Source organism: Galendromus occidentalis, unplaced genomic scaffold (assembly GCF_000255335.2).
Source record: "Galendromus occidentalis unplaced genomic scaffold, Mocc_1.1 scf7180000077468, whole genome shotgun sequence".
NCBI classification, from domain to species: Eukaryota; Metazoa; Arthropoda; class Arachnida; order Mesostigmata; family Phytoseiidae; genus Galendromus; species Galendromus occidentalis.
In genome coordinates, this window is record NW_003805456.1 from 301,616 (window position 1) to 324,021 (window position 22,406).

The 22,406-nt window shown below is 51.5% G+C and overlaps 4 protein-coding genes across 4 annotated transcripts; 3 read left to right on the top strand and 1 right to left on the bottom strand.

Annotated features, from left to right (window-relative positions):
* Window positions 1-17: 17 nt before the first annotated feature.
* Window positions 18-1,255, top strand: LOC108864401 (uncharacterized). The gene is made up of 5 exons (XM_029111775.1): window positions 18-155; window positions 278-428; window positions 700-859; window positions 936-1,024; window positions 1,158-1,255. The coding sequence occupies exons 1-5, from the start codon at window positions 18-20 to the stop codon at window positions 1,253-1,255; spliced, it is 636 nt and encodes a 211-aa protein (XP_028967608.1).
* A 40-nt stretch (window positions 1,256-1,295) lies between these two features.
* LOC100901837 (putative phosphoenolpyruvate synthase) lies at window positions 1,296-5,188 on the top strand. The gene is made up of 12 exons (XM_018639970.2): window positions 1,296-1,352; window positions 1,583-1,778; window positions 1,863-2,107; window positions 2,264-2,401; window positions 2,511-2,689; window positions 2,840-3,008; window positions 3,091-3,246; window positions 3,372-3,686; window positions 3,792-4,330; window positions 4,412-4,490; window positions 4,573-4,738; window positions 4,947-5,188. Exons 2-12 carry the CDS (start codon window positions 1,676-1,678, stop codon window positions 5,186-5,188), a joined length of 2,331 nt encoding a protein of 776 aa, XP_018495486.1. The 5' UTR covers window positions 1,296-1,352; window positions 1,583-1,675.
* A 3,517-nt stretch (window positions 5,189-8,705) lies between these two features.
* Window positions 8,706-15,765, top strand: LOC100901982 (putative phosphoenolpyruvate synthase). The gene is made up of 22 exons (XM_029111776.1): window positions 8,706-8,873; window positions 8,965-9,133; window positions 9,273-9,516; window positions 9,594-9,756; window positions 9,866-10,001; window positions 10,132-10,279; window positions 10,363-10,507; window positions 10,603-10,797; window positions 10,873-11,068; window positions 11,180-11,424; window positions 11,503-11,640; window positions 11,751-11,929; window positions 12,126-12,294; window positions 12,374-12,520; window positions 12,606-12,920; window positions 13,005-13,543; window positions 13,649-13,727; window positions 13,812-13,977; window positions 14,078-14,337; window positions 15,310-15,361; window positions 15,510-15,623; window positions 15,707-15,765. The coding sequence occupies exons 1-22, from the start codon at window positions 8,706-8,708 to the stop codon at window positions 15,763-15,765; spliced, it is 4,026 nt and encodes a 1,341-aa protein (XP_028967609.1).
* Window positions 15,689-22,003, bottom strand: LOC100902133 (uncharacterized phosphotransferase YvkC). Its single transcript, XM_003744471.2, has 18 exons — window positions 21,808-22,003; window positions 21,473-21,710; window positions 21,232-21,394; window positions 20,986-21,139; window positions 20,690-20,879; window positions 20,337-20,481; window positions 20,046-20,240; window positions 19,674-19,869; window positions 19,330-19,574; window positions 19,080-19,217; window positions 18,796-18,974; window positions 18,475-18,643; window positions 18,166-18,315; window positions 17,504-17,818; window positions 16,875-17,413; window positions 16,712-16,790; window positions 16,459-16,624; window positions 15,689-16,359 (listed from the first exon to the last, which is right to left on the bottom strand). Exons 1-18 carry the CDS (start codon window positions 22,001-22,003, stop codon window positions 15,923-15,925), a joined length of 3,894 nt encoding a protein of 1,297 aa, XP_003744519.1. The 3' UTR covers window positions 15,689-15,922.
* Window positions 22,004-22,406: the final 403 nt, after the last annotated feature.

The following is a 22,406-nucleotide window of genomic DNA, read 5'->3' on the forward strand; positions in this document are numbered from 1 at the left end:
ACGAATGCCAAGCTATTATGCAGCCCCATTCCCTCTACGCTGAAATTATCGTCGAAGGCGAAAGACAGGAAGTTCTGCTCTTCGGGTCCCGCCTGAAGTTCTTCGGCACGTCAAACTTCCTGCAAGATCTCGCGATCTACATCGGTTACGCCGAGGTAAGAGCGCTGCCATCGATTAAGCCTCGGGAAACTCTTCCGCCGCGATCCCTCCAACGGAACGGTTTTTCCCCGAAGCCCCGCGACGTATACTCTCGATTGAACCTTCTCCCGCTTCACAGAATGGGACGACGTTTACAGCGATCAGAGCTGAGGAAAAAGCCTACGGTTTCTGCTGCAATCCCTGTGATTACGTTCAACCGATTCATAAAACCCGATGGATCCCGGAGCAACCCCAGCAGCAGCAGCAGCAAATGCTCTCATTGAAAGCAGGTAAGTAAGCTTCCCTCCATGCTTGACGAAGTGCGGAACGCATCAGCGGGGAATCGACTCCAGTTCGCGGAGGGTACATCTCGAGCAGTAATCTGGCTCAGGATAGACTCCGGTCGGGTGGTCAAACCACGATTCTAGAACCCTAGGCGAAACACGATGTGAAGCACTTCCATTAGAAGAGCCTCGACGGAGAATTGGCTTGTTTCGAAAGTATCCCGAAACGAAGACCAGGAGAAACGCCGAGTCCTTTAACGTTCGGATCACCGCGCAGGGGGCCGTGAGCACACCTTCACACTGAGCGTCATGGAAGCTTCCGGGGACAAAATCAGCCAATCGGGGAAACTAGTCGTTGACGATAAAGTTTTCGTGATGCAGAATATCTGTTTTGACCTCCCAAGATGCCCCACACCCCACGAGGGAAAGAACGAGCTGTGAGTTTCCATCGTGCATCAATGCAGCTCTAATATCTTGAGTATCCATCTTAAACTCCATGGGCGACCTTTCCAGGGTCAAACTGCTCGAGTTCCCTCAGAACCAGAGCTCCGAGTTGATTTTGAGCACAGCTGACGTTCATTGTAAAAACCCCGAGCTCGCTGGTGGGAAGGGGAGTTCCCTGGCTGTTTTGAAAGGATTCGCTGAGCGCTTCAAAACGGTACGAAAAGCCAATAATGTCCGGCCACGGCTTTTCCAAGAGAGGAAATCTAATTTCCTGAATCGGAATAATTCCAGTTCACGGTTCCCCCCGCTATTGTGTTGACGGTGAACTCCTACAAAATATTCTCCGAAACTCCAAATGTTTCGAAGGCGATCGGTGCCTTCCTGAGTAAGAACATGAACGCCGACATGGGTGCTCTGAAAATAGCGTCGGAAGAATGCGTTGCCGAGATCTCAGCCGTCGCTCTACCCTCGTCCATCCAAGCTCAAGTGAGTGCTCAGAAAAGACTGAGATAGTCTTCAGGCTCAATCTGAGGAGTCCTTAAGACTGGACTCGGAGCCGGAACGTCTCGGCCTGGAATTCCATACGAAAGTTTACACTGGGAAGAGGCCAGAAGATCTAGCTCCCAGAGCTCGGACGAAGGTTCGGGACCGTCTGCGATTGATTTTAGAAGACTTCGAGAAGACAGCTGTAATCGTTCCGAATCCTCGCCTTACAGCTCGTGGAGAGACTCCGTGCTGTTTTTGGTCCTGAATGGTTCCTGAAGAGATTCGCTGTCAGATCCTCAGCAGTCGGCGAGGACTCTGAAGAAATGTCGGCAGCTGGACAAATGACCTCATACCTGGGAGTTAAAGGGGAAGGCAAGATCTCTTCAGCCGTAGTCAAATGCTGGGCGTCTCAATTCGCTCTTACCGGTGAGCTATCAGAATGGCTTCGCATGTGACACAGTTCTCGATCTCGAGAGTTCTCTAAACCATATTCACTCGGATCATTTCCAGCTTTCAACTATAAACGCCAATACGGGCAGGAATTGAACAGCTTGATGGCAGTCGTAGTGCAGGAGATGGTCAGCGCTGACAGCGCCGGAGTCATGTTCACCTGTGACCCTGCAACGTCGAACCCATCCAGTATTTTTATAACGGCGAACTACGGACTCGGTGAATCCGTCGTTGCCGCCACGGCCGACGCTGACTCTTATTCCCTGCGCCGAAATGGCGCCGACATAGTCCTAGTTGCGAAGTCGGTAAGCCTGTATGAGCATATGTGGGCATGCCTCGACGGCAGGTTCGGCAAGTTCCTTTGGCAGCTTGCGTGCAGGACATCGGGCGATCCCATTCGGTATTTTCGAATCGTTTTACCATCCAATAGAGAAGATGGCTCAATGAGCTCAAATTTCCAGTGTGGCGCGAAGGATCGCATTGTGATCGAATCGGACTCGGGAGACGGTACTGAAGAAAAAGCCCTCGCAGCGGATAGATCGGGGACTTTCTGCTTGTCAGATGAAGCCGCTGTTGGACTCGCTTCGATCGGTGCCGCGGTATGCCGTTTCAAATCACAAGAGGATATCACAAGCGAACAGATATTCAATGCTCGAAGTTACAAAGACGGACGCTTATATTCCCTTCTCGAATCAATTCCTTTTTCAGTTGAGTGACGCAACGGATACACCTCGTGACATCGAATGGGCGATTCAAGGAGGGCGGACATTTCTCCTCCAATCTCGGCCGGTGACATCTTTCCTTCAAGAAAGTGACTTCGAGATCGAGAATGATTACAACACAGGACTTTATACCAAACGCGAAGTTCTCACGCGAGCCAACTTCGAGTAAGCCCTCCGTCGGTTCCCCGCTGTCCCTTTCCGCCTCGAGAAAGATCGTGAGGATTTTCCGCAGCGGAGGTCGAGTAGGGCACGATACAGCAAATATATTATCGAGGGAAACGAAAACTGAACCGGACGGATTTCTCGAATTTCCAGCGAGGTGATGCCAGGCGCCTTCTCCACACTTGGGCTTTCCACAGTTTTCAAATTGCTGCTCGAAGGTACAGCCAGAACGAGACCCGAGTTCGGATACACGGATAAGAGTCAATTCACCTCCCTCCAAAGCGTCATCCACGGCAAGAAGACCTTCATGAACTTCTCGCAAGTCAGTCTTTCACCATCAGAGTTGAAGGGGAAGAGTCGTTAATTTGAGCAGCCTTGAGCCTTATATCGTTCCTGGAATTCAGTTGAAGGCTCTGGCCAAGAACAAAAACATGATGAAATCGCTGGGAATCACCTCATACGGTTACGACATCCGTGAGCATGACGCAATGAAAAATGGCATTTTCCACGGACCCGGAGCTTCGGTCAAAGGCTGGAGCTTCGTCAGAACAGTGCTCGGTGTGAGTTCGATTCGCCGCTTCATCGAAGAGTTTCCGATTATTCTTGGACAATCCATCGGTCTATTTTCATCTTTGAGGATCTCCGAGAGCGATACTGATGCATGGAACTGCAATTGACTTTCAAGGCGATCTGGAATATCAAGAAAAACGTGAAGGAAATCCAAGACTCGACCGACAGAGCGACCTTCGATGTACCAGAAGGAGGAGATTGTTTGTCTCAGTTCATGAACGTCCTCGGTAAAGTTCCGAAAATGGATTTCTTCATGGACGGGCTCATGAAAACATCCTACCCATCGGCTCTCTACAACATACTTACGCTCAACATTTTGAAGAAGAGTCAAGGTCTGGAGGACTTCTCTGCTGATCTGATGCTATTGCTGTCGAGACTTCTACGGTCCGACCTCGAGGTGGAGAGTGCGATTATCGCGGATGAGCTGACGGTAATAATTTGAGGCTTCGATGAGGCCACAGTTTGTCAATATGTATAAGATAGATCAAGGACGATTGTTCCGAGAATCCGTGAAGACGACTCGATTTATTTCAAGACGCTATCGAACTCGCTCCGGAAAGATCCGATGGCTGATGAATTCTTGAAAATGACTGCGGAAGAAGCCGTGGCGTGGCTGGAAGCTGATCAGGGAGAAGCTGCTCGGCGATTCAGGACCCTACGATCGAAGCACGCACATCGCTGCTATAAGGAGCTTGACATTCATTCGAAGACTTGGGACATCGATCCCATTCCACTCGTCGAGACCTTGAAGTCCAGCATGCGATGTCCGGAGGAGGGCGATCGGAGAAAGGCAGAACAGTCTATGACCGTCGATGAGCTCCCGAAAAGACCGAATATCATGCAAAGGAAGATTCTGGATTATTTGATCCCCAGAGCGCAATACGCGGTCTATGCTCGAGAAGCTGCGAAATCCGGGGTCGTGAAATGCATCCATGGGCTCCGTCTCGCAATGCGCCAAGTCGCTCTACGACTTCATTCCGAAGGAAGGTTGCCGGACCCGGAGTTGATATTCTTCCTCAGCTGCGACGAGATTTATCGGCTCATCAAAAACCGTGATCCGTCCTTGCTACCGAGGTAGGGCATAGGAGGATTAATTTTGGTTTTATTGCGCAGAGAGAACATACAATACGATCGATTACATCGTCTTCCCCACAGAGCCCGCCGTAGACAGAAAATGCACCTCAAACTCGATAGGGAGCGCTTCCCGGTCCTTCTGTACGGAATCCCAAGACCTGTGAGTGTGGAAACTTGTGTTTTCTGATTATCATGTAATATCTATGACCGAAATGCCAATCTTGCCTTCCGTCTTCGGCCAGATCGATTCCTCGACCATGACGATCAACTCCGATGCTCCATGCTTGGAGGGTGTTCCAGTCAGTCAGGGCGTCGTCCGAGGCCCAGCACGTGTCATCCTTGACTTTTCCACTGAGGCGCAGGGGATCGCGAGAGGAGACATCCTCGTCACCCGAGCAACTGATACAGGTGACTTTAAAGGGCTGGTGAACGAATGGGATGAGTTCACTGCGATGTATTTCATCTACAGCAGAAAACGGTTCCGCTGATGATTCGAGTATTCCTGCCTCCCAATTCGTTCCTGAGCGAGTTCTATGGAGAAGAACGTTCTTCCTCCCATAGGATGTTGTCAGCAGATGGAGCTCGCCGAAAAAAATGCCATTTCATTCTTTTTCAGGATGGACTCCGTATTTCCCCCTCCTAGCCGGCGTGGTCACCGAGATCGGCGGCCTCCTCTCTCATGGCGCTGTTGTCGCCAGAGAATATGGTCTGCCCGCAATCGTTGGTCTCGACGGTGCGACGGAGATAATAAAGTCGGGAGATATCGTTACATTAGACGGGAACCAGGGAAAACTTTACAGGACCCCTCCCTCTGCCGACGACTCGACGGAAGGAGCCGTGGAGCACACAGCAGTCTGATGGGGCCGCAACAGGCGCTCTCGGGGTACTCCACGGAATTCCAATCGGATATAAGTGATTGAATTAAATGAGAGAACCCCGTTCGCAGCGCAGGGTGGATGTCTCTCGCCGTCCGGGGAAACGCCAATACTCTAATTGAAGGACGCGTAACCTGATTCGATGCTCTCGATTTCGATCTGAAGAAAATCCGCTCCCTAGTGTCAAGGATAATCTCCCCCGAAGAGCCGGGGCATTTGGGCAGAATCGCGGCTTGAAGAATGGAAAGGGATTTTGCTCAAGACTCGCTGATCACGTTATCACTCAAAGTCATTAATCTAGTGCACCGCTCCCCGTGGTGGGCATTGTCGTTCGCCGAAACCAGCGCGTATCAACCAAGATGAATCCCCCGAACTTTCTTGCTGCTTACCAGTAGCGTTCTCCGGGGGGAAGGTCAGAGGGGGCGGTCCGCCCCGGGCGGCACCATGGGGAAGCACGCCACTGCTGCTTACTCTTGTTAGACGATCATGAGAGTTTGTGGCTTCTTGAGTCAGTGCCCTTTCTCAGCGGAGGAAGATCAGTTCTCTGGGGGACGGGTCGATTCTTATATCGAAGGGAGCCGGGAATACGGTTCTTTGAAATCGTCAAAGAGATGAAGAATAAGGTTACTGTCTAAGAGAGCGATGAAATCTTGTGAATAGAACTAAAGTCAATGAAGTCGTGAAGCTCTGTGCTCGCGGATTTTATCCGATCCGAAGTCTTCATTCGGGGTATTGTTCGCTGGTTTGTCAGCGAGCTCTTGTGGAATTCACGGGAACACGCGGTGGACCGATGGGACGATCGAAGCGCCTAGCTCCTCACTCGCTGGAAGAAGTCCGCTCTCCAGGCTTCTCTTGTTTCATCCGACGGCAACGAGTCGCATACCGGAGGAGCCGATAGAAAAATGGAGTGATTCAGTCCACGAGAGAATCTCGGGAACAGGAGCCCGTAGGTCTAGGTTCCGGAAATGGCCCTCGACGGCGTGGATGGCTCCAAGGGCTCCGTTTTCCCTCACAATTTATCATTTGGGTGTACTATGGCGCTGCTCTGCTTTAACCCGACCGTGATCCGGAGGGGTACCGGTGCATTTCAGGAAGTCAGTGTTCTCCGAAGCTCTCCTCCCGCTCGAAACGGGAGAGTTCCGCATTTTGCGCATGTCGAGCATTCTCGGGTCTTTGTTGAGGATTCGCGCACCCAGCCGCACCCCGCTGCGGCCAGTTTCACCGCACGAGGACGTGATCTACGGATATGCATTAGTCGTATGCAAGACCGTAACTCCAGACTAGCACGGCTCAGGCTCCCTTAATTATCAGATGTGCGGTATCCTGGAAATCATTCTCAGTTCAATCATCGTTCGAGAGTGCTGTGGAGAATCGTTGAATGATTTACGGAGGAATGCATTCACTGAACGAATTTCGCGTGCTGCCCGAGCGCGACAGTGTCGGCTCCACATCCGCCTTCGTCGGCTTTACGTCGATACCGGCCGCGGGCGAAGGCTCGTCGCTCCCAGATTGTTTCCCCTCAGAAGAGAAATTCTTCTTCAGAATCGCCAGGTTCCACGAAACTGGTCACACCAGAAATTTCGGTAGGCCGTACTCCTTCGCAAGCATAGTGCCGTGTGAGAGCAGACCTCTGGCTTCGGTGACAACGCCGCCGAGCAACGGGGAAAACGGCGTCCTACCTGCGGGAGTCGAGCCCTATTTTCGAGCAACCTTCGCACGCCGCCCGCGGGAATTCCATACAATGACGAGAGAATTGAGGAGAAACAGGCCCTTTTCTGATAAGCTGTGACGGTCGCCCTGTGACAGAGGATTTCGCCTTCCTTGATCAAGTGAGCCTCCGTGGTGGAGTCGAGGATGACGCGGGCCGGCTTCCAAACCATTCCGCCACTCGATGAAATTTCCTCGACTCTTCGGGTGTTCTGATCTATCGCTATCGTTGACGCATCGATCTGTCAGGCGATGCGAGGCCTGGAGTCGAATCAATCATCCCGCGGAATCGTAGATCGAGAGAAGAGAAAAATAGGAGAGGGTAGCATCTATTGAACTTGGCTGAGAAAGAAACTAACCCGATCGAGCATCCGGTGGCTCGATGAAAAGGAACTCCACTCAATATTCGTGGCGACGGGAAAGTGAAGCTGAAAAACCGAAAAATTCATCCTCCTAGGTGTTCGTCACAGAGAATATCGGCATAGAAAGCCCTCCGATTTGAGCCGTCCATGCCCATTACTACCGGTCGCGTGATTCGCAGGGACAGTCCGAACGAGTTCATTCCCCGCCATTCACTCTGTCAATCAGCTCCAATGATCAGCGATTTTGTGTTAGTAGAAGCGCCGGACTCTCCTCGTTGGAAACAGTCATGGCTCCAGTCTCAGCCGAGCGGCCTTGATGAGGTAGCCGCTGGCGGAATTGTCTATCACGTTGACGCGTTCCCTTTGAACGATTTAGCGGAGAGAGACAAATCGCTTCGACCCATTCCATTGGAAATTTAACGTCAGTGCAGGCACAAAGTGTAAGGGAGTCGGCTCTTAACGGGGAACGCGATCGCTCTTTTCCCGGATTGAGGTGAGAGAATAGATCTTCTCGGCAATGATTGATCTTTGCTCCCCATGTGAAGTTGAAAAATAGGAATCGAGGTTTCAAAGAAGCAAAGCTGCCACGCTCGAAATCCTCGGCGTGTTGGTGATCTTGAGGTCTCCGGAAATGAGACGAGAGGTGATCACACCCTGCACAGTTCTTTGAAACACGGCTCAGAGGGCTTCCTCATCGAATCCTTGTCCGGTGTCCGCAACGGACCTCGACCGAGGACTAGCGATCGCTAATATGATCGGGATGCTTCGAACCCGTTCTCGAGGACGCGTGATTCTCCGCCGGAACGAATGACTCATTCTGCCGGAAGCGTTCCTTCCGATGCTCCTAGACTTCAACTTGGAGAGGATGGATTTACAAGTAATCTCGCATCTTACAATTAGACCTTAATCCTCAGAACGAAAGGCTACCCTTCTCCTCATCGATATCCAAGGAGATTTCGCTGCTCCTGAGGAAAATCTCGCCGTCGCTCATTCTAGAGACAATGCATAAGATCCTCCCCTCATTCTAGCATTTTACACCTACGATTCTTTCGAGGGGATTGTTTTTTCAAATCACCTAGAATCGCTTTCCTTCCAAACCCGGAACCTATATCTAGTTCCGAATGCAACGACGTAGTCTGTCATGGTTCGATCACATCCAGACTGATTTGGGTCCGCGGGAGGAGAAAGAAGGAAGTGGGAAACTAGCTTCCCGAATCCCATACAAGTTTTTTTCTCTGACGTCGCCACCGGGTCCGAAAGCTACGGCCTGAATCCCGGAAGTCGAGCATATAGACCGGAGTGGCCCTCAAGATACACATCGCAGTCTAGGCAAGGTTTCTCCCCAAGCGAACATGAGGAGGACCTGATGCATCATCCGATCCTGACCCACGGGTCGGGATCTTTCAGCAAGACGTTCTGCTCCATTTTAGGATGACCCGGCTGTCCGGCCTCAAGCGCTTCGCGCGTACTCAATTGGAACGGATAGACGTGCAGCTTCCTCTTGCAACCTGGGAGAGAGTAGCTGATCCTGTGAAATTGAACGCGATCTTCAGTGAAAGAGAATGGAAATTGGAATCCCCGGTTGCCAATCTGACCGAGGTACGTATCGAACGAGATTCCTTCGGATTCTGCCGAATCGACGTCTCTATGACAAAATCTCTTGCTAAGAGAACAGATGGGAACTCCGCAGCCTCGGCAAGACTGGATTCACTGGTTCGCGTGCGATCCGCTCGACGACACCATGGTGGAAATCTTCTTCGAAAGATTCCAGACGGGAGTGGCCAAGGTCTGGATTCACCTGAGAATCCAAGGCCGTTCCCTTCGCCTGTTTCCGAAGTTCTACAAAGACAACAGCGAAGGTGAAAACCAATGCTGTCTTGATCTCTGCAGGCGCTAAATTACTCCCCCGAGCACCCACGGATCGGGGGCTTGAGCTCCGTGGGCTATTCTTTCCTACAAGCGCCAACGGTGAATTAACTCAAATCTCGCTGTGAGCAGGGCACGCATACAGCGCCGGGGGAATTCGTTTGGAGTGTAATGCGCCGTTCAGAAGATGGCGCGTGACTTTCAACCTGATGATGGAGGATCCTGCCGCGGAAGAAACAGTCCACGTGCGTCTGGGTGCCCAGGTTGCCATGACAGGTCATACGATGGAGCTGCCGAAACAAGTCCGACCGTCTTTCCTGGCTCGAAGTTTCCTCAAAAAGGGAACGCCCGACGAAGCGAAGAATGAAATATCAAAGTGAGCTCGAGGAAACATGAGCTCATTTCGGAGATCTCATTCCTTTTTTCCGCATCAATTTGGGAATTTTCTTCCAGATGCTGCACCGAATGTCAAACGATATGTCAGCCTAACTCACTCTTCTCTGAGATAATCATTGATGGCGAGCGACATGAGGGTATGCTGTTCGGGTCCCGTCTCAAGTTTTTCGGTAGTTCGAACATGCTGCGAAATGCTGAAGTACACGTCGGCTATGCTGTGGTGGGTGACTTGGCTCCGTGGATTCACAACATAAGGACCCGAACTAGATTCTCGGAAGTTTCCCGCTGAACGTTCCTCTGTTTTATTCCTTCCCGCCCCCCTCGCGAAGAATGGAACGACATTCACAGCAATCAAAGCAGATGAAAAAGCGTACGGATACTACTGTGAGCCGGCGAATTACTTACAACCGATTCGTAAAACGAGATGGACATCGCAAACACCGCCGACGCTCATCATAGAACTCGGTGAGCCGAATTCGATTTCGAGGAGAGCGGTACCGACACAGAACCTCTACCGTGGTACTGACAATGAGGGGAGCAGCCTGGTTGAGGATGCCGGAGCAACGTCTCCTCTTATGAACTTTTCTCTTCCTAGACGGTCAGAAACACGAGCTCAGAATGAGCGCTCAGATTCCTCCCTATGAATTGGGTAGCCTCAAGTTGGCTAGCAAGACTTTCGAACTGCGAAGCACTGTGTTGGACCTCAGGAGCAGCCTGAGCTTGAACGAAGAAAACTTGAATGTGTGAGTACAACCCGTAGAGGAATTATTTAACGTGCGGGAAATTCCGAATCTTCAGTCTGAAGCCGATTTTCTCATCCTCCCAGTTGGAAGCTGCTGCAGTTCTCAAGCCACCGTACTTCCCATCTACTCCTCACAACGTCGGATGTCGACTGCAAGAACCCCAAACTCACCGGAGGGAAAGGCAGCTCTTTGGCTGTGCTGAACGATGTCTCGAAACACTTGAAAACGGTACGAATATTTTTCACGCATTAGCAAACTCCTCTCAACATATAAAATCCTTATTCCTCGGGGAAAATATCCTAGGAGTTCCTCCGCATCCACAGTTCACGGTACCCTCCGGTATCGTCCTGACAGTGAACGCATATGAGATGTTTTCTGAAACTCCGGAGGTCTCCAAGGCCATCGGAACTTTCCTTGAATCGTCCAAAACGTCCGACCTGGCTGCTCTGAAGAGCGCTTCAGATACTTGTGTTGCCACAATTTCGAAAGTCGATCTTCCCGCTCCAATCCATGCCCTTGTGAGTAGACGCATCATCCCAGGGAGATTCTGCATCGGTACAAACGGATGGCTCAATCGGAACTTCATTCCGCAGCTGATTGAGAAACTTCAAGACGTGTTCGGCTACGATTGCTTCTCGAGGAAGTTCGCCGTGAGATCGTCGGCTGTGGGCGAGGACTCCGAAGAGATGTCGGCGGCTGGACAGATGACGACGTATCTCGGAGTGAAGGGGGAAACGAAGATTTCCTCGGCCGTGGTGAAGTGCTGGGCTTCACAATTCGCTCTGACCGGTAAGCTGAATAATATCGGACGAATTGTACGAATGCGATTTTCGGACTAATTGAACGAAACCGAGTATCGCGCACAATTTCTTCACGTGATCCCCTCTTTCTGGCGTGCAGCTGTCAACTATAAACGTCAATACGGACAAGTTCTGAATGGTTCGATGGCGGTTGTGGTGCAAGAAATGGTCAGCGCAGAGATAGCCGGGGTGATGTTCACCTGTGACCCGACAACCTCGGACCCATCCAAAATATTCATCACTGCGAACTACGGACTCGGCGAGTCTGTTGTCTCTGCAACGGCTGATCCCGATACCTACTCCTTGCGACGGAAGGGGACCGAGGTCGCTCTTCTTGAGAAATCGGTGAGTTCTCCCGAGACCATCCGAAATTACTTCTTGAACCCGGCTAGAATGAAATGTGAATCATCATCTTCTTTGTAGTGCGGCGCAAAAGATCGCATGGTCGTCGAGCTGGAATTCGGTAACGGAACCGAAGATAAAACCATCGCGGCGGACAAGGCGAAGAGTTTCTGTCTGACGGACGAGCTTGCCGTGAGGCTGGCTTCGATCGGAGCCTCGGTAATTGAAAGTTTAAATTTTATTAGCTCAGTCTCTGCATAGGCACCCAGTCTCCGCATAGGCAGGAAGACTCCTCGGAGAGAGGAAATCTCAGATTCCTGTGTTCACAGTTAACGGATATCACCGATACTCCTCGCGATATCGAATGGGCGATCGTCAAAGGTGGAATTTATTTACTTCAATCACGCCCAGTGACGTCTTTCCTTCGCGAGAGTGACTTCGAAATCAGGCATGACTGTAACTCTGGATTCTACACAAATCGCGAGATCTTGAGTCGCGCCAACCTCGAGTAAGTCTCAACATGCAATAACAATTCATTTTTCTGTGCGTTGCGTTTAACTACCCATGTGCAGACCGCAAACCGGGAGTCTCTCGAAACCCTCGACATCCGTGTAAATCCTGTCATCCTTCTCAAATCGATGGAATTTGTCGACCGTAGAGGGAGTACGGAATTCTGATCTCATTGGAATTCGATCCCTCCACAGCGAAGTGATGCCAGGCGTCTTTTCTCCTCTGGGTATCTCGATCGTTAGCCACTTGCTCTTCGCGGCGGTGAATAAGAAGAATGCCGAGTGGGGAGGCACAGATCCTAGTCAGTTCGCAGACCTGCAAAACAGCATATGCGCCAAGAGATCCTTTATGAATTTCTCTCAAGTGAGTTCAGCCGCGAAGGACGCCGAAATTCTTCAAATGGTATACGGAAGTAATCGCAGGCTTGATCCACCGTTTCCAGAAAGGTTTGGCCGAAGACAAGACAGTAATCAGGACATGCGGAATTACCATGTTCGGCTATGATATACGGGAGCACGAAGCCATCAAAAATGGTATCGTTCATGGAGGCTCAGTCTCGGGCCTTGCTTTTCTCAAGAACCTAGTCGGCGTGAGTTCTTCGAATTATTCAACGAGAGCATCCGTGAAAATTCCATGGGAGCGGCTAATACAAGAGTCACTTTTTCTATCGACAGGCCTTGTGGAATATGGAGAACACGGTCAGGGAGGTCCGAAAACGAGCAGGAGAACTGACCGTCGACGTCCCGGAAGATGGGGACGCCTTGAGCCAATTTTTGAGCATTATTTGTCAGGTTCCGAAGATGGACTTCTTTCTGCATGGACTCATGAGGGCTTCTGTGCCATCCGGTATCTACAACATGATCATTTTGGACTTGGTGAAAAAAAGTCAGGGCTTGTCGGACTTTTGCCCCGAACTCATGATCCTCTTATCGAAACTTCTGCGATCCGACCTCGAGGTGGAGAGCGCGCACATCCCAACGGAGCTCACGGTAATTGTTCGTGGAAGGAGCATGCGATTGCTGACTGAGATTCTCCTCATTGAATCTTCTCTAACGGTTTTCAATCGGTCCAAGGCACTCTCGAATCTGCTCAGAGAAGACCCAATGGCGGAGCGGTTCGTCTCGATGGCTCCCGAGGAAGCGTTGGCATGGCTTGAGGCGGACAGCGGTTCAGCCGCTGATCAATTCAGAGCGATACGGTCAAAACACGCTCACCGTTGCTACAAGGAATTCGACATTGAGTCGAAAACCTGGGACATCGATCCCATTCCTCTGGTACAAACGCTGCAAGCCACCGTTCGGTCACCGGAGCAGAACGATCCAAAGAAGGATGAGGAAACCCTCTCCGTGCATCAATTAGCCAAGCGACCGTCCTTCATGCAGCGGAAGATCCTGAATTTTTTGATACCTCGAGCAAAATACGCAGTCTACGCAAGAGAGGCTACGAAATCCGCTCTGATCAAGAGCATTCACGGAATTCGTCTAGCGATGCGCCGCTTGGGGTTGCAACTCCAAGCCGAGGGAAGGCTACCGGATCCGGAGCTGATATTCTTCCTTACGAGCGATGAGCTCTACAGACTAATTACAACGAGAGATCCCAGCCTACTTCCGAGGTGAGACAGCGTGGACTGTGGGGTCGTAAGCGGATAATGAGAAAAATGGTCCCGCTCGACCACGGAATGGAATTAGCACTCCCATGATCCCTGATCCTTCCACAGAGCCCGCCGGAGACAGAAGATGCATCCCTCACTCAACAGAGAGCGATTTCCAGTCCTCTGCTGTGGCATGCCGAAACCCGTAAGTTCAAAGTTCTTGCCGACCGAAGCGAGATCAGAAAAACCCCCTGAGGGAGCTGATTTCAAGTTATTGTTTGCCGAGCAGATCGACTCCTCGACAATTTCCGCGGACCCGGATGCAGAAGGTCTCCAAGGCACTCCCGTGAGTCAAGGCGTGGTCGAGGGACCCGCCCGAGTCATTCTCGATTTCGTAAGTCAGGCGCATGAGATCAAGAAAGGAGAAATTCTCATCACTCGAGCGACAGATACAGGTGGGTGAATAGCGACTTCATTTCAGCAGTCGAACCTCGATGATGAGCGCCGAGCGAGGCGTTCGATCAGAGATTTCAACGACATTCCCTTCCGCCGCAGGATGGACTCCTTATTTCCCGCTTCTCTCTGGAGTTGTCACCGAAGTCGGTGGTCTACTCTCTCATGGCGCTGTGGTCGCCAGAGAGTATGGCCTACCGGCGATCGTCGGACTCATCGGTGTCACTGACATCATCAAATCCGGAGACATAGTCTTATTGGACGGGAACAAAGGGACACTACACAGGTCCATTTATCCCGAGAAAGCGGATGACATGGGAATCTCCTCTCAAGGGCGGGAACACGCCACGATGAAAGAGGACGTCCGAGAATCACGGAGACTCGAAAATGCTCCGGCGGTCTTATCAAAGCCCGGAAATGAGGGCTTAGATTCCAGGAGGGAGGCCGACGGGACGTCCGCGAAATCCCTTGGGGAGAGGATCGACGCTCCACTTGGGGAGAGGATCGACGCTCCACTTGGGCAGAGGGAGGAGACGGACTCCTCTGTGAAGCCATCAGATGAGACGCCCCTCATCGAATGTCAAGCTTAGAAGTTCTCATCGATCATCTATCCAAATTACTGGAACGGACTTCGCTGCCCTCCCGTCTCTGGTTTTATATTACACAGATGGAAAACTGCCCGAAATCTCCCATTTTCATCGAAACTATTGCTGTCTGAAAGATCCCGTTGAGACAGAAGCTCCCCGGCGGGCACGGACTCTCGCCACCGACACACAGAGAAACTCGCGGGAGTGCCATGGGAAATCGTGAAAATAAATCGGGAAAAGGACGACAGTCCCATGAACCGGATGCTCTTCCTGGGTCATTGTCCTGAGGCGTTGCGCAGAGGGAAATCGCGAACGACCGCGGAGAGAAGCGCCAGAACGCTTCTGAGATCGTCGGGTCAATGCATCGGCATGTCACATGCCGTGACATGCTGGGCCATGTGTAGAAACATGAAAGAGACTCGTTTGTCTAGAAACATAGTGTAGTCCCAGCCAAATCGAAGATTCCAATCCGCTCTTTCCGAGATCCGATTTACAAGCTTCAATGCGGAAGTTCCTCCCCATTCCTTGTTTTTCTGGCGCTGAGCCGGTTTCTGGAGAACTCATCGTCCCCGAGGGCCTCATTTGGAAGAATAATCGCGCTGTTCATGTGCGCTTAACATCCTCGACATAAGGGTGACCGCGCCTCATCAGCCCGCGATTGACCATATTCACGGTTTTCCGGGAGTTTGGTTTTTCGTGGGGCCTCAAAGCTAGCGCTTCTCAAATCTGTTCAGCTATGATGATCAGCGCAATTTGACTGCCCGGGAGGGCGGATGGCTCCGGATGATTATGAAATCAGGTAACCAGAGGGAGCCGACTCTCCCACGATAGGGTGCGCTTGTTTTTCTTCTCGTATGGAAATCGCAGAAGCATGCGGTATACCGATGGGAGGATGGACTTCCCAAGGCATCTGGTTCCTATAAAGCTTCGAGAGCCTTGCTCCCCAGGACTCCTCTACGTGTCCTCGTCATCAACGACTCGCATCCCGGAGGAGCTCATAGAATATCGGTGCATTCCGGAGAGTCGGGGTTTCCTGAAGTATTTCTTGTATTCCATCATCGGTAAGTCACAGAGAGAGCCCGTTCCCGCAGAACGAGTCAGGATGCAGAACCCAAACTATTACCAGTAAGATTTTCCTCCACAGAGCGGAGGCCGTCCACGAAGAGCGTAGACATGACCACGCTACACGAGATCACCTGCTAACGGAAGGAGATTCCCCCTCGCTCATTTGTCTTCACGCGGACACGCGGGAGTTCCGCCGACAAGTTGCGCGAAGCGTGGGTATTCTCCGCTCGTCGAGTATTTCCGGATTTTTATTGAGAAAGTTATTCGTAGGATCGGAGCTGCAGGCTAGCACGGCTCAGGCTTTAGCAGATATCAGATGTGCTGTGTCTTCGAAATCATAACCAGTTCCGTCGTCGTCCTCTCGTTCGAGAGCGCTCCGGAGCGTTGTGGACAGATCTTTGGATGACTCCTGCTCCTTTCCGGATCCCGCGGGCTGTTCGAGCGCAACATTATCGGTTCCATCGTCTCCCGCCGTCAGGTTCGCGTCGATATCCGCTGCGGGAAACGGCTCGGCGCTCCCAGTTCGTTCCTCCTCGGATGAAACATTCTTCTGAAGGATACCCTTATGACCGTCGAGAGTGACCGAATCACCAGATTTCACGAAACTGGTCACACCAGCAACACCAACGATCGCTGGTAGGCCATACTCCCTCGCAACCACAGCGCCGTGTGACAGGAGACCTCCGACTTCGGTGACCACGCCGCCGAGAAGCGGAAAATACGGTGTCCAACCTGCGAAAGTCGAACCCTCATTCTCGTGAATTCTTCGTCCATCGCCCTAAGGGATTCCATACAACGACGTTCAGGAGACGCGGGCCCCATTCTGATTACCTGTGTCGGTTGCCCTTGTGACCAGGATCTCGCCTTTCTTGATCAAGTGAGCCTCTGTGGTGAAGTCGAGGATGACGCGGGCTGGACCCACAACTATTCCTTCACTCACTGGGATGCCCTCTATTTTCTGGGCGTTCGGATCTATCGTAATCGTCGACGCATCGATCTGTTAGGAAATACCAGACCAGGGGTCAGATTATTCAGTCCGCAGAATGGTGAGCATGTATTTGATTCGGCCGAAGAAAAGGCTCACCGGTTTTGGCATCCCCAAGATCAATACTGGATAACGTTCCTGATCCAGCAGGGAATGCATCTTCCGTCTCCGCAAGGCTCTGCGGAGAAGCGAAGGTTTCCAATAATCCACGCAGCTCTGAGGCGACAGCGCCGGCGGTTCCACCACCTTCTCGAGAACTCACCTGGGTATCAAAGACGGATCCCGAGTCGTAATGAGACGATAGATCTCGTCACAGCTGAGGAAAAAAATCAATTCCGGGTCTGGAATCTTCCCTTCGGCCTGCAATTGTTGACCCACTTTGCGCATCGCGAGACGAAGCGCGTGGTAGCTCTTGATCAAAGCTGATTTAGTCGCCTCCCGTGCGTAGACGGCTCTCTGCGTCCTTGGGATGAGAAACTTCAGAAGCGCTCTCTGCAGTAAGCTCGGTCGCAGAGGAAGCTGATCAACTGTCATTGAATCGCCGTCCTTCCTAGAGTTATTCGTCTCGGGGGCTCGAGCCGAAGACTGCAGTGTTCTGACCAAGGGTAGTGGGTCTATGCCCCAAGTTTTCGAGTAGAGGTCGAATTCCTTGTAGGATCGATGGGCGTTCCTTGCACGGAACGCCCGGAACTCTGTCGCAGCTGCTCCTCCATCTTCTTCAAGCCACTTCAGTGCATCTTCGGGCGTCATTTCGATGAAAGCTTCGAAATGCCGATCCTCTCGGAGCAGGTTGGAAAGGCTCTAGATGGGGAAAATGGGAAAATCTCGAGAATAACTCAATCCCAGCTCCCTCGGTCCCGTCGAGCGTGGAATTATTCTGCCTCAACTCACCGTGAGCTCTTTCGGGATCTGAGCGCTCTCGACTTCCAGATCCGAGCGAAGGAGTTTGGATACCAAGAGCATGAGCTCTGGCGAGAAATCATCCAAATGTTGACTGCTTTTCAGAATGTTCATCGTGACGACATTGTAGAAACCGGCCGGCATGGATGCCTCCATGAGTCCCCCCATGAAGTGGACCAAAGAAGGCACATGGCGAAGAACTCTCAAGAACAGAGAAAGGGCATCACCTTCCTCCGGCAAGTTCACGCGGAAAAGTTCGGCCTCTGAGTGCATTCTCTTCGCGAGGGCCACGGGATCGCGGAGTGCCTGCGGGGGGAATGGTCTCGAGGCCCTCATCGATATATTCTAAGTCTACCCCGCCCCTCGGCCTACCGGAAACCCAAGATCTTGGATACAAGGCATCGTATTCTCTTTGGAGATGGCGTGTTCCCAGAAATCGGCTAGCCTCAGGGAGACAGGCACCTTCTGAGACGCCCGAGGGGGCGCTTCCTCCATCTGTCTGCCGATTTGTCTGCTCCCTACTCCTGGTCGAAGGGTCTAAAGCCCTGACGAGCGCGTCTAAGGTCCTCGGACACTACCTGGTGCCCGCATGCCCCTGCTTGTTGATGGATGACCGCTCGGGGAAATCGTTTTTCCATAGCCCCAATACTCACAGAGAGCATCGCCACGACCGCACCCAGACCTTTGGGTTTCTTTGTCGGGTGGACGATACCATCCTTCAAGGCATCGTGGGCGGACACGTCGTACCCGAACATAGTCACCTCCATCATCTTCATAATGTTCTCATTCCCGGCGAAGCCACTCTGCAAGGCAGTCGTCGGAATCAGAGCATTTTTTTATGGACTAGCTCGCGGAGGGGCGGCCCTATAATTCTCGAAAGGAGCTGCGAGATCCGATTGTCATTCTATGACTTGATTAGTGGTAGAAAATCAAAGTATTCTAAGTTAGAGACGATCGTCAACCTGGGAAAAGTTCATGTAGGTTTTCTTCCCGATACAGGCATCTTGGAAGAAGACGTACTGGCTCGGATCATTCATAGACCACTGCGCATTTTGCTTCCCGAAAAGCTCGAACACTAGGTGATTGCACACGGAGATCCCCAGCGTGGAGAATGCACCAGGCATGACTTCGCTGTAAATTCACAATGACGCTCATGTTCAAGTTTGAGCCGATGTAGCAGGTGCTACATGGTTTCCCACCATGATCAATTCTGATTGAGTTCTTCTGCTCTCGTTGCCACTTCGAATCGAGCAACCGGAGTAATCGAGGACGTTCGAACTCACTCGAGGTTTGCGCGGCTCAGAATCTCTCGATTGGTATAGAGCCCGGAATTGAAATCATGCCGAATTTCAAAGTCACTCTCGCGAAGAAATGACGTCACCGGCCGAGATTGTAGCAGGTATACTTTCCCGTGAACGACGGCCCATTCGATGTCTCGGGGTGAATCGTATACATCCGTCAACTGTGGAATTCGATGCACGTCATTTATCTTCCTCAAAATGAACTTGAGATGTACTCGGCTGGAGCTAGCGATCGGAAGGAAAAGAATCATGTAGAATTCGTGTACCAAAGCTCCGATCGATGCGATTTGAATCGCGCGAATGTTCGATAAGCAGAACCTCTTCGCCTTCTCCAAATCAACGATCGTTTCTATCGTGCCACTCCCAGATTCCGATTCTACCACCATGCGATCTTTGACACCACGCTGGAAAAAAACGATCGCTGCAAGCACTCCGACCACGAAGCATCGAATTGCGTAGGGCAAATGAGATTCCAGCTCATGGTCATAATCGGCCTGTCAGCTTGTGAATCCCTACCGATTTTGCGATCAAGAAGACTTCCGCTCCGTCTCGGCGGAAAGAGAACGTGTCGGGATCAGCTGTGGCGGAAACCACCGATTCTCCCAGGCCGAAATTCGCGGTGATGGAAATCCCTGTCGGATTCGATGTCACTGGATCGCAGGTGAACATAACCCCGGCACTGTCGGCGCTGACCATTTCCTGCACAACGACCGCCATCTGACTCTCTAAGTCTTGGCCGTACTGGCGTTTATAATTGACGGCTGAAATGAGGTCAAAACATGAGATAACTCGATGAAATTCGCTCTGATAATAATCATTGTCGGAGTCGAGCATTCTCTCTAGGTTAGGAATCTTCGTACCCGTGAGAGCGAATTGCGACGCCCAGCATTTGACCACTGCAGAGAACACCTCTTCTTCCCCTTGCACCCCCAAATATGTGGTCATCTGTCCGGCTGCCGACATTTCCTCGGAGTCTTCACCAACGGCAGAAGAGCGCACCGCAAACTTTCTCAATTTCCAGAGTTCGCCGAAGACTCCACAGAGTTTCTCATTGAGCTGCAAAGAGCGCGAAATGATAAATTAAATTGATTTCTCACAGGCGAGCCAGGTCCCTCTCACTTGAGTGAACGGTGCTTGGAGAGGCTCGGCAGAAAATCCTTGATTAGAAAACGAGCTTCAGCTATCGAGGAGGCGGTGATCCTATGGGAACATCCCTGGCGAACATCACTTACCGATTCCCGGATCAGATCCGGTAGATCAGCATTCGATATGGCGGAGACGCATTTATCCGACGCCACTTTCAAGTCGGCCATCCCGGCAGTTTTGCTCGCGATCAGGAAGTTCTCAATAGCCCGGGATACTACCGGCGTTTCAGCGAAAACAGCGTACGCCTTGACTGTCAAGACCACAGCCGACGGTACCTTGAACTATTAGGGGGGCGAGAGATTAAAATTGGGCAATCTCGTCTCGGACTCGGACTTCCCTGTCAAATGCGATTCGCAGCACACGAGGAAACCACGAACCGTTCTGAAGTGATTGGAGAGCTCAGTGAGCACCGCCAGCGAGGCGCCTTTACCCCCTGTGAGTTTTGGATTCTTGCATGACGGTTCGGAAACGCTTAGAACCAGAAAGTCGCTATCTTGCGTTGGAAACTGGAGCAGTCGGCAGCTGGAAGAGGTAGTTTCATCAGGCGGAACCATCGGAGCTGTGGCATCTCCGCCCGGAAACGTCAGAACGTGAAGTATTTTGCGGGAAATTCCAAGATTCGGTCGCGAATATGTCCTCCTGCCCTTCCATGCGCACTCTCAAGTTGAAATCGAGGCGATTCTGGATGATTCTTAGCGATCAATTCCGAAATACTGGATTCGATACTCACAGCTGCAGTTTTCCGACAGGACGGATATTTTTCTCGAATAATTGAAGTAGTGCGCTCTGCAACTTGAAATCCTTGCCCCCCGTTGTGAGGCGTCCCGCGCCGTCGTATTTGGAGGTATGATCCTTCCCGGAACTTTCGGTCCATCCACCGTTCCAATCGAAATCGGGCAGGAGCTTATGTTTGGTATCACCTGATTCAATTCAAGATGAAGTGCTTATTGCTATAATCTCCTTCAGTCGCGGGCCTTGACCTCCCCCACTTAGGAGAGCATTGAGGGAGGCCTATCCTCGACTCACCAACTTGAAAACGGAGCTTCACATCGCGGTCAGGACCGTCCCGTTTATCGAGACTGCACTTGGTTTTCCGAATCGATTGTACGAATTTCACGGGGTCGCAACAATATCCATACGCCTTTGATTGCACGTTTATAGCTGTCAAGGTCGTTCCGTTCTGCGGAAGGTATTCAGGATCGACTTCCGAATATGAAACGAGAGAGCATTGGAAGGAGGAACTAATTGGCGCCCGTCTCGTGTGATACCGACCTCAGCGTAGCCGAAATAAATTGGGACATCCTCCAGGAGATCCGAATTCCCGAAACACTTCAAGCGAGAGCCGAAGAGCATCAGCTCGTTTCTTTGTCCATCCGTAATGATCTCGGTGAAGACTGAGACTGGTTGAGAAATTGCTTGGCATCCGCTACAGCATCTGAAGCGATCGGAGATGGACATGTGAAGATCTCAAATTCTTCCGGAGGGGACAGCCTGAGCCGCGAATACTACTTACCTCGAAATCTTCTCTTTAGCTCTCTCGTCACCCTCACTCTCGTATCTTCGCGCCAGGAAAGAAGGTTTGACCTGCTTCGGCAACTCAAAAGTGTGGCCGACCATGGCGACTTGGACGCCTATCCGAACATGGATTTTCACGCCGTCGAGGTCTTCCATCATGGCATTCACAGCGAGTCGCCATCTTCTCATTGGGGCAACGCATTCCAGACGGATCCCTCCCGCGCTGTACGCTCGCTCTGGAATACGATTAGGTCTTCTGTATCCGACCGAGGTTCAGGAGCTGGAAATCATTCGATGTTCCGGACCATCAGTTGTAGAGCGTTTCTCGCCCACCATCGCTGTTGTCTTTGCAGAAAGTCTCCCGGAGAAAAAGGAAGCGGCCATTGATATTGAGACGAACGAAAACCAGCGCGAGCTGCTCTTTGAACCGTCTGAAGAATATTTGCAAGAATGTGGATTCCGAAGGATCGCTCAGGAACCAGAAGATCCAGTCTCGTCTCTCCTGGAGCCGATTGAGGAAGTTACTCATCTCGGTACATCACGGTGCATACAATGGTGTCAGGATGGAAAACATCAGTTTTCATCACGAATGAGATAGACGGCCCTCGACGTCTCCGAATTGAGAGGGAAGAGCAAAGGAGGAAGCGAAGAGACAGGCTCCGAAGAGCGGGGGATGATCGACATGAATGGTGCAGAACAGATATTGGTATCAAGCGTGGATGAGTACGAACCTCCGTCATGGTGCCGATCGGTGAGTCCAACTGCCATTCCCTCGATGAGTAGAGAGCATTATTCTCAACCGGATCCGTTCCAAGCTCCCAAGTCGATACTGGTAACTCCAAATTCAAGTAATGCAAGCGGGAACGCGCAAAGCGCTTGAGAGCCGAGAGACTCCCCATCTGAAGGATATCGAACTTAACGCTCAATAAAAC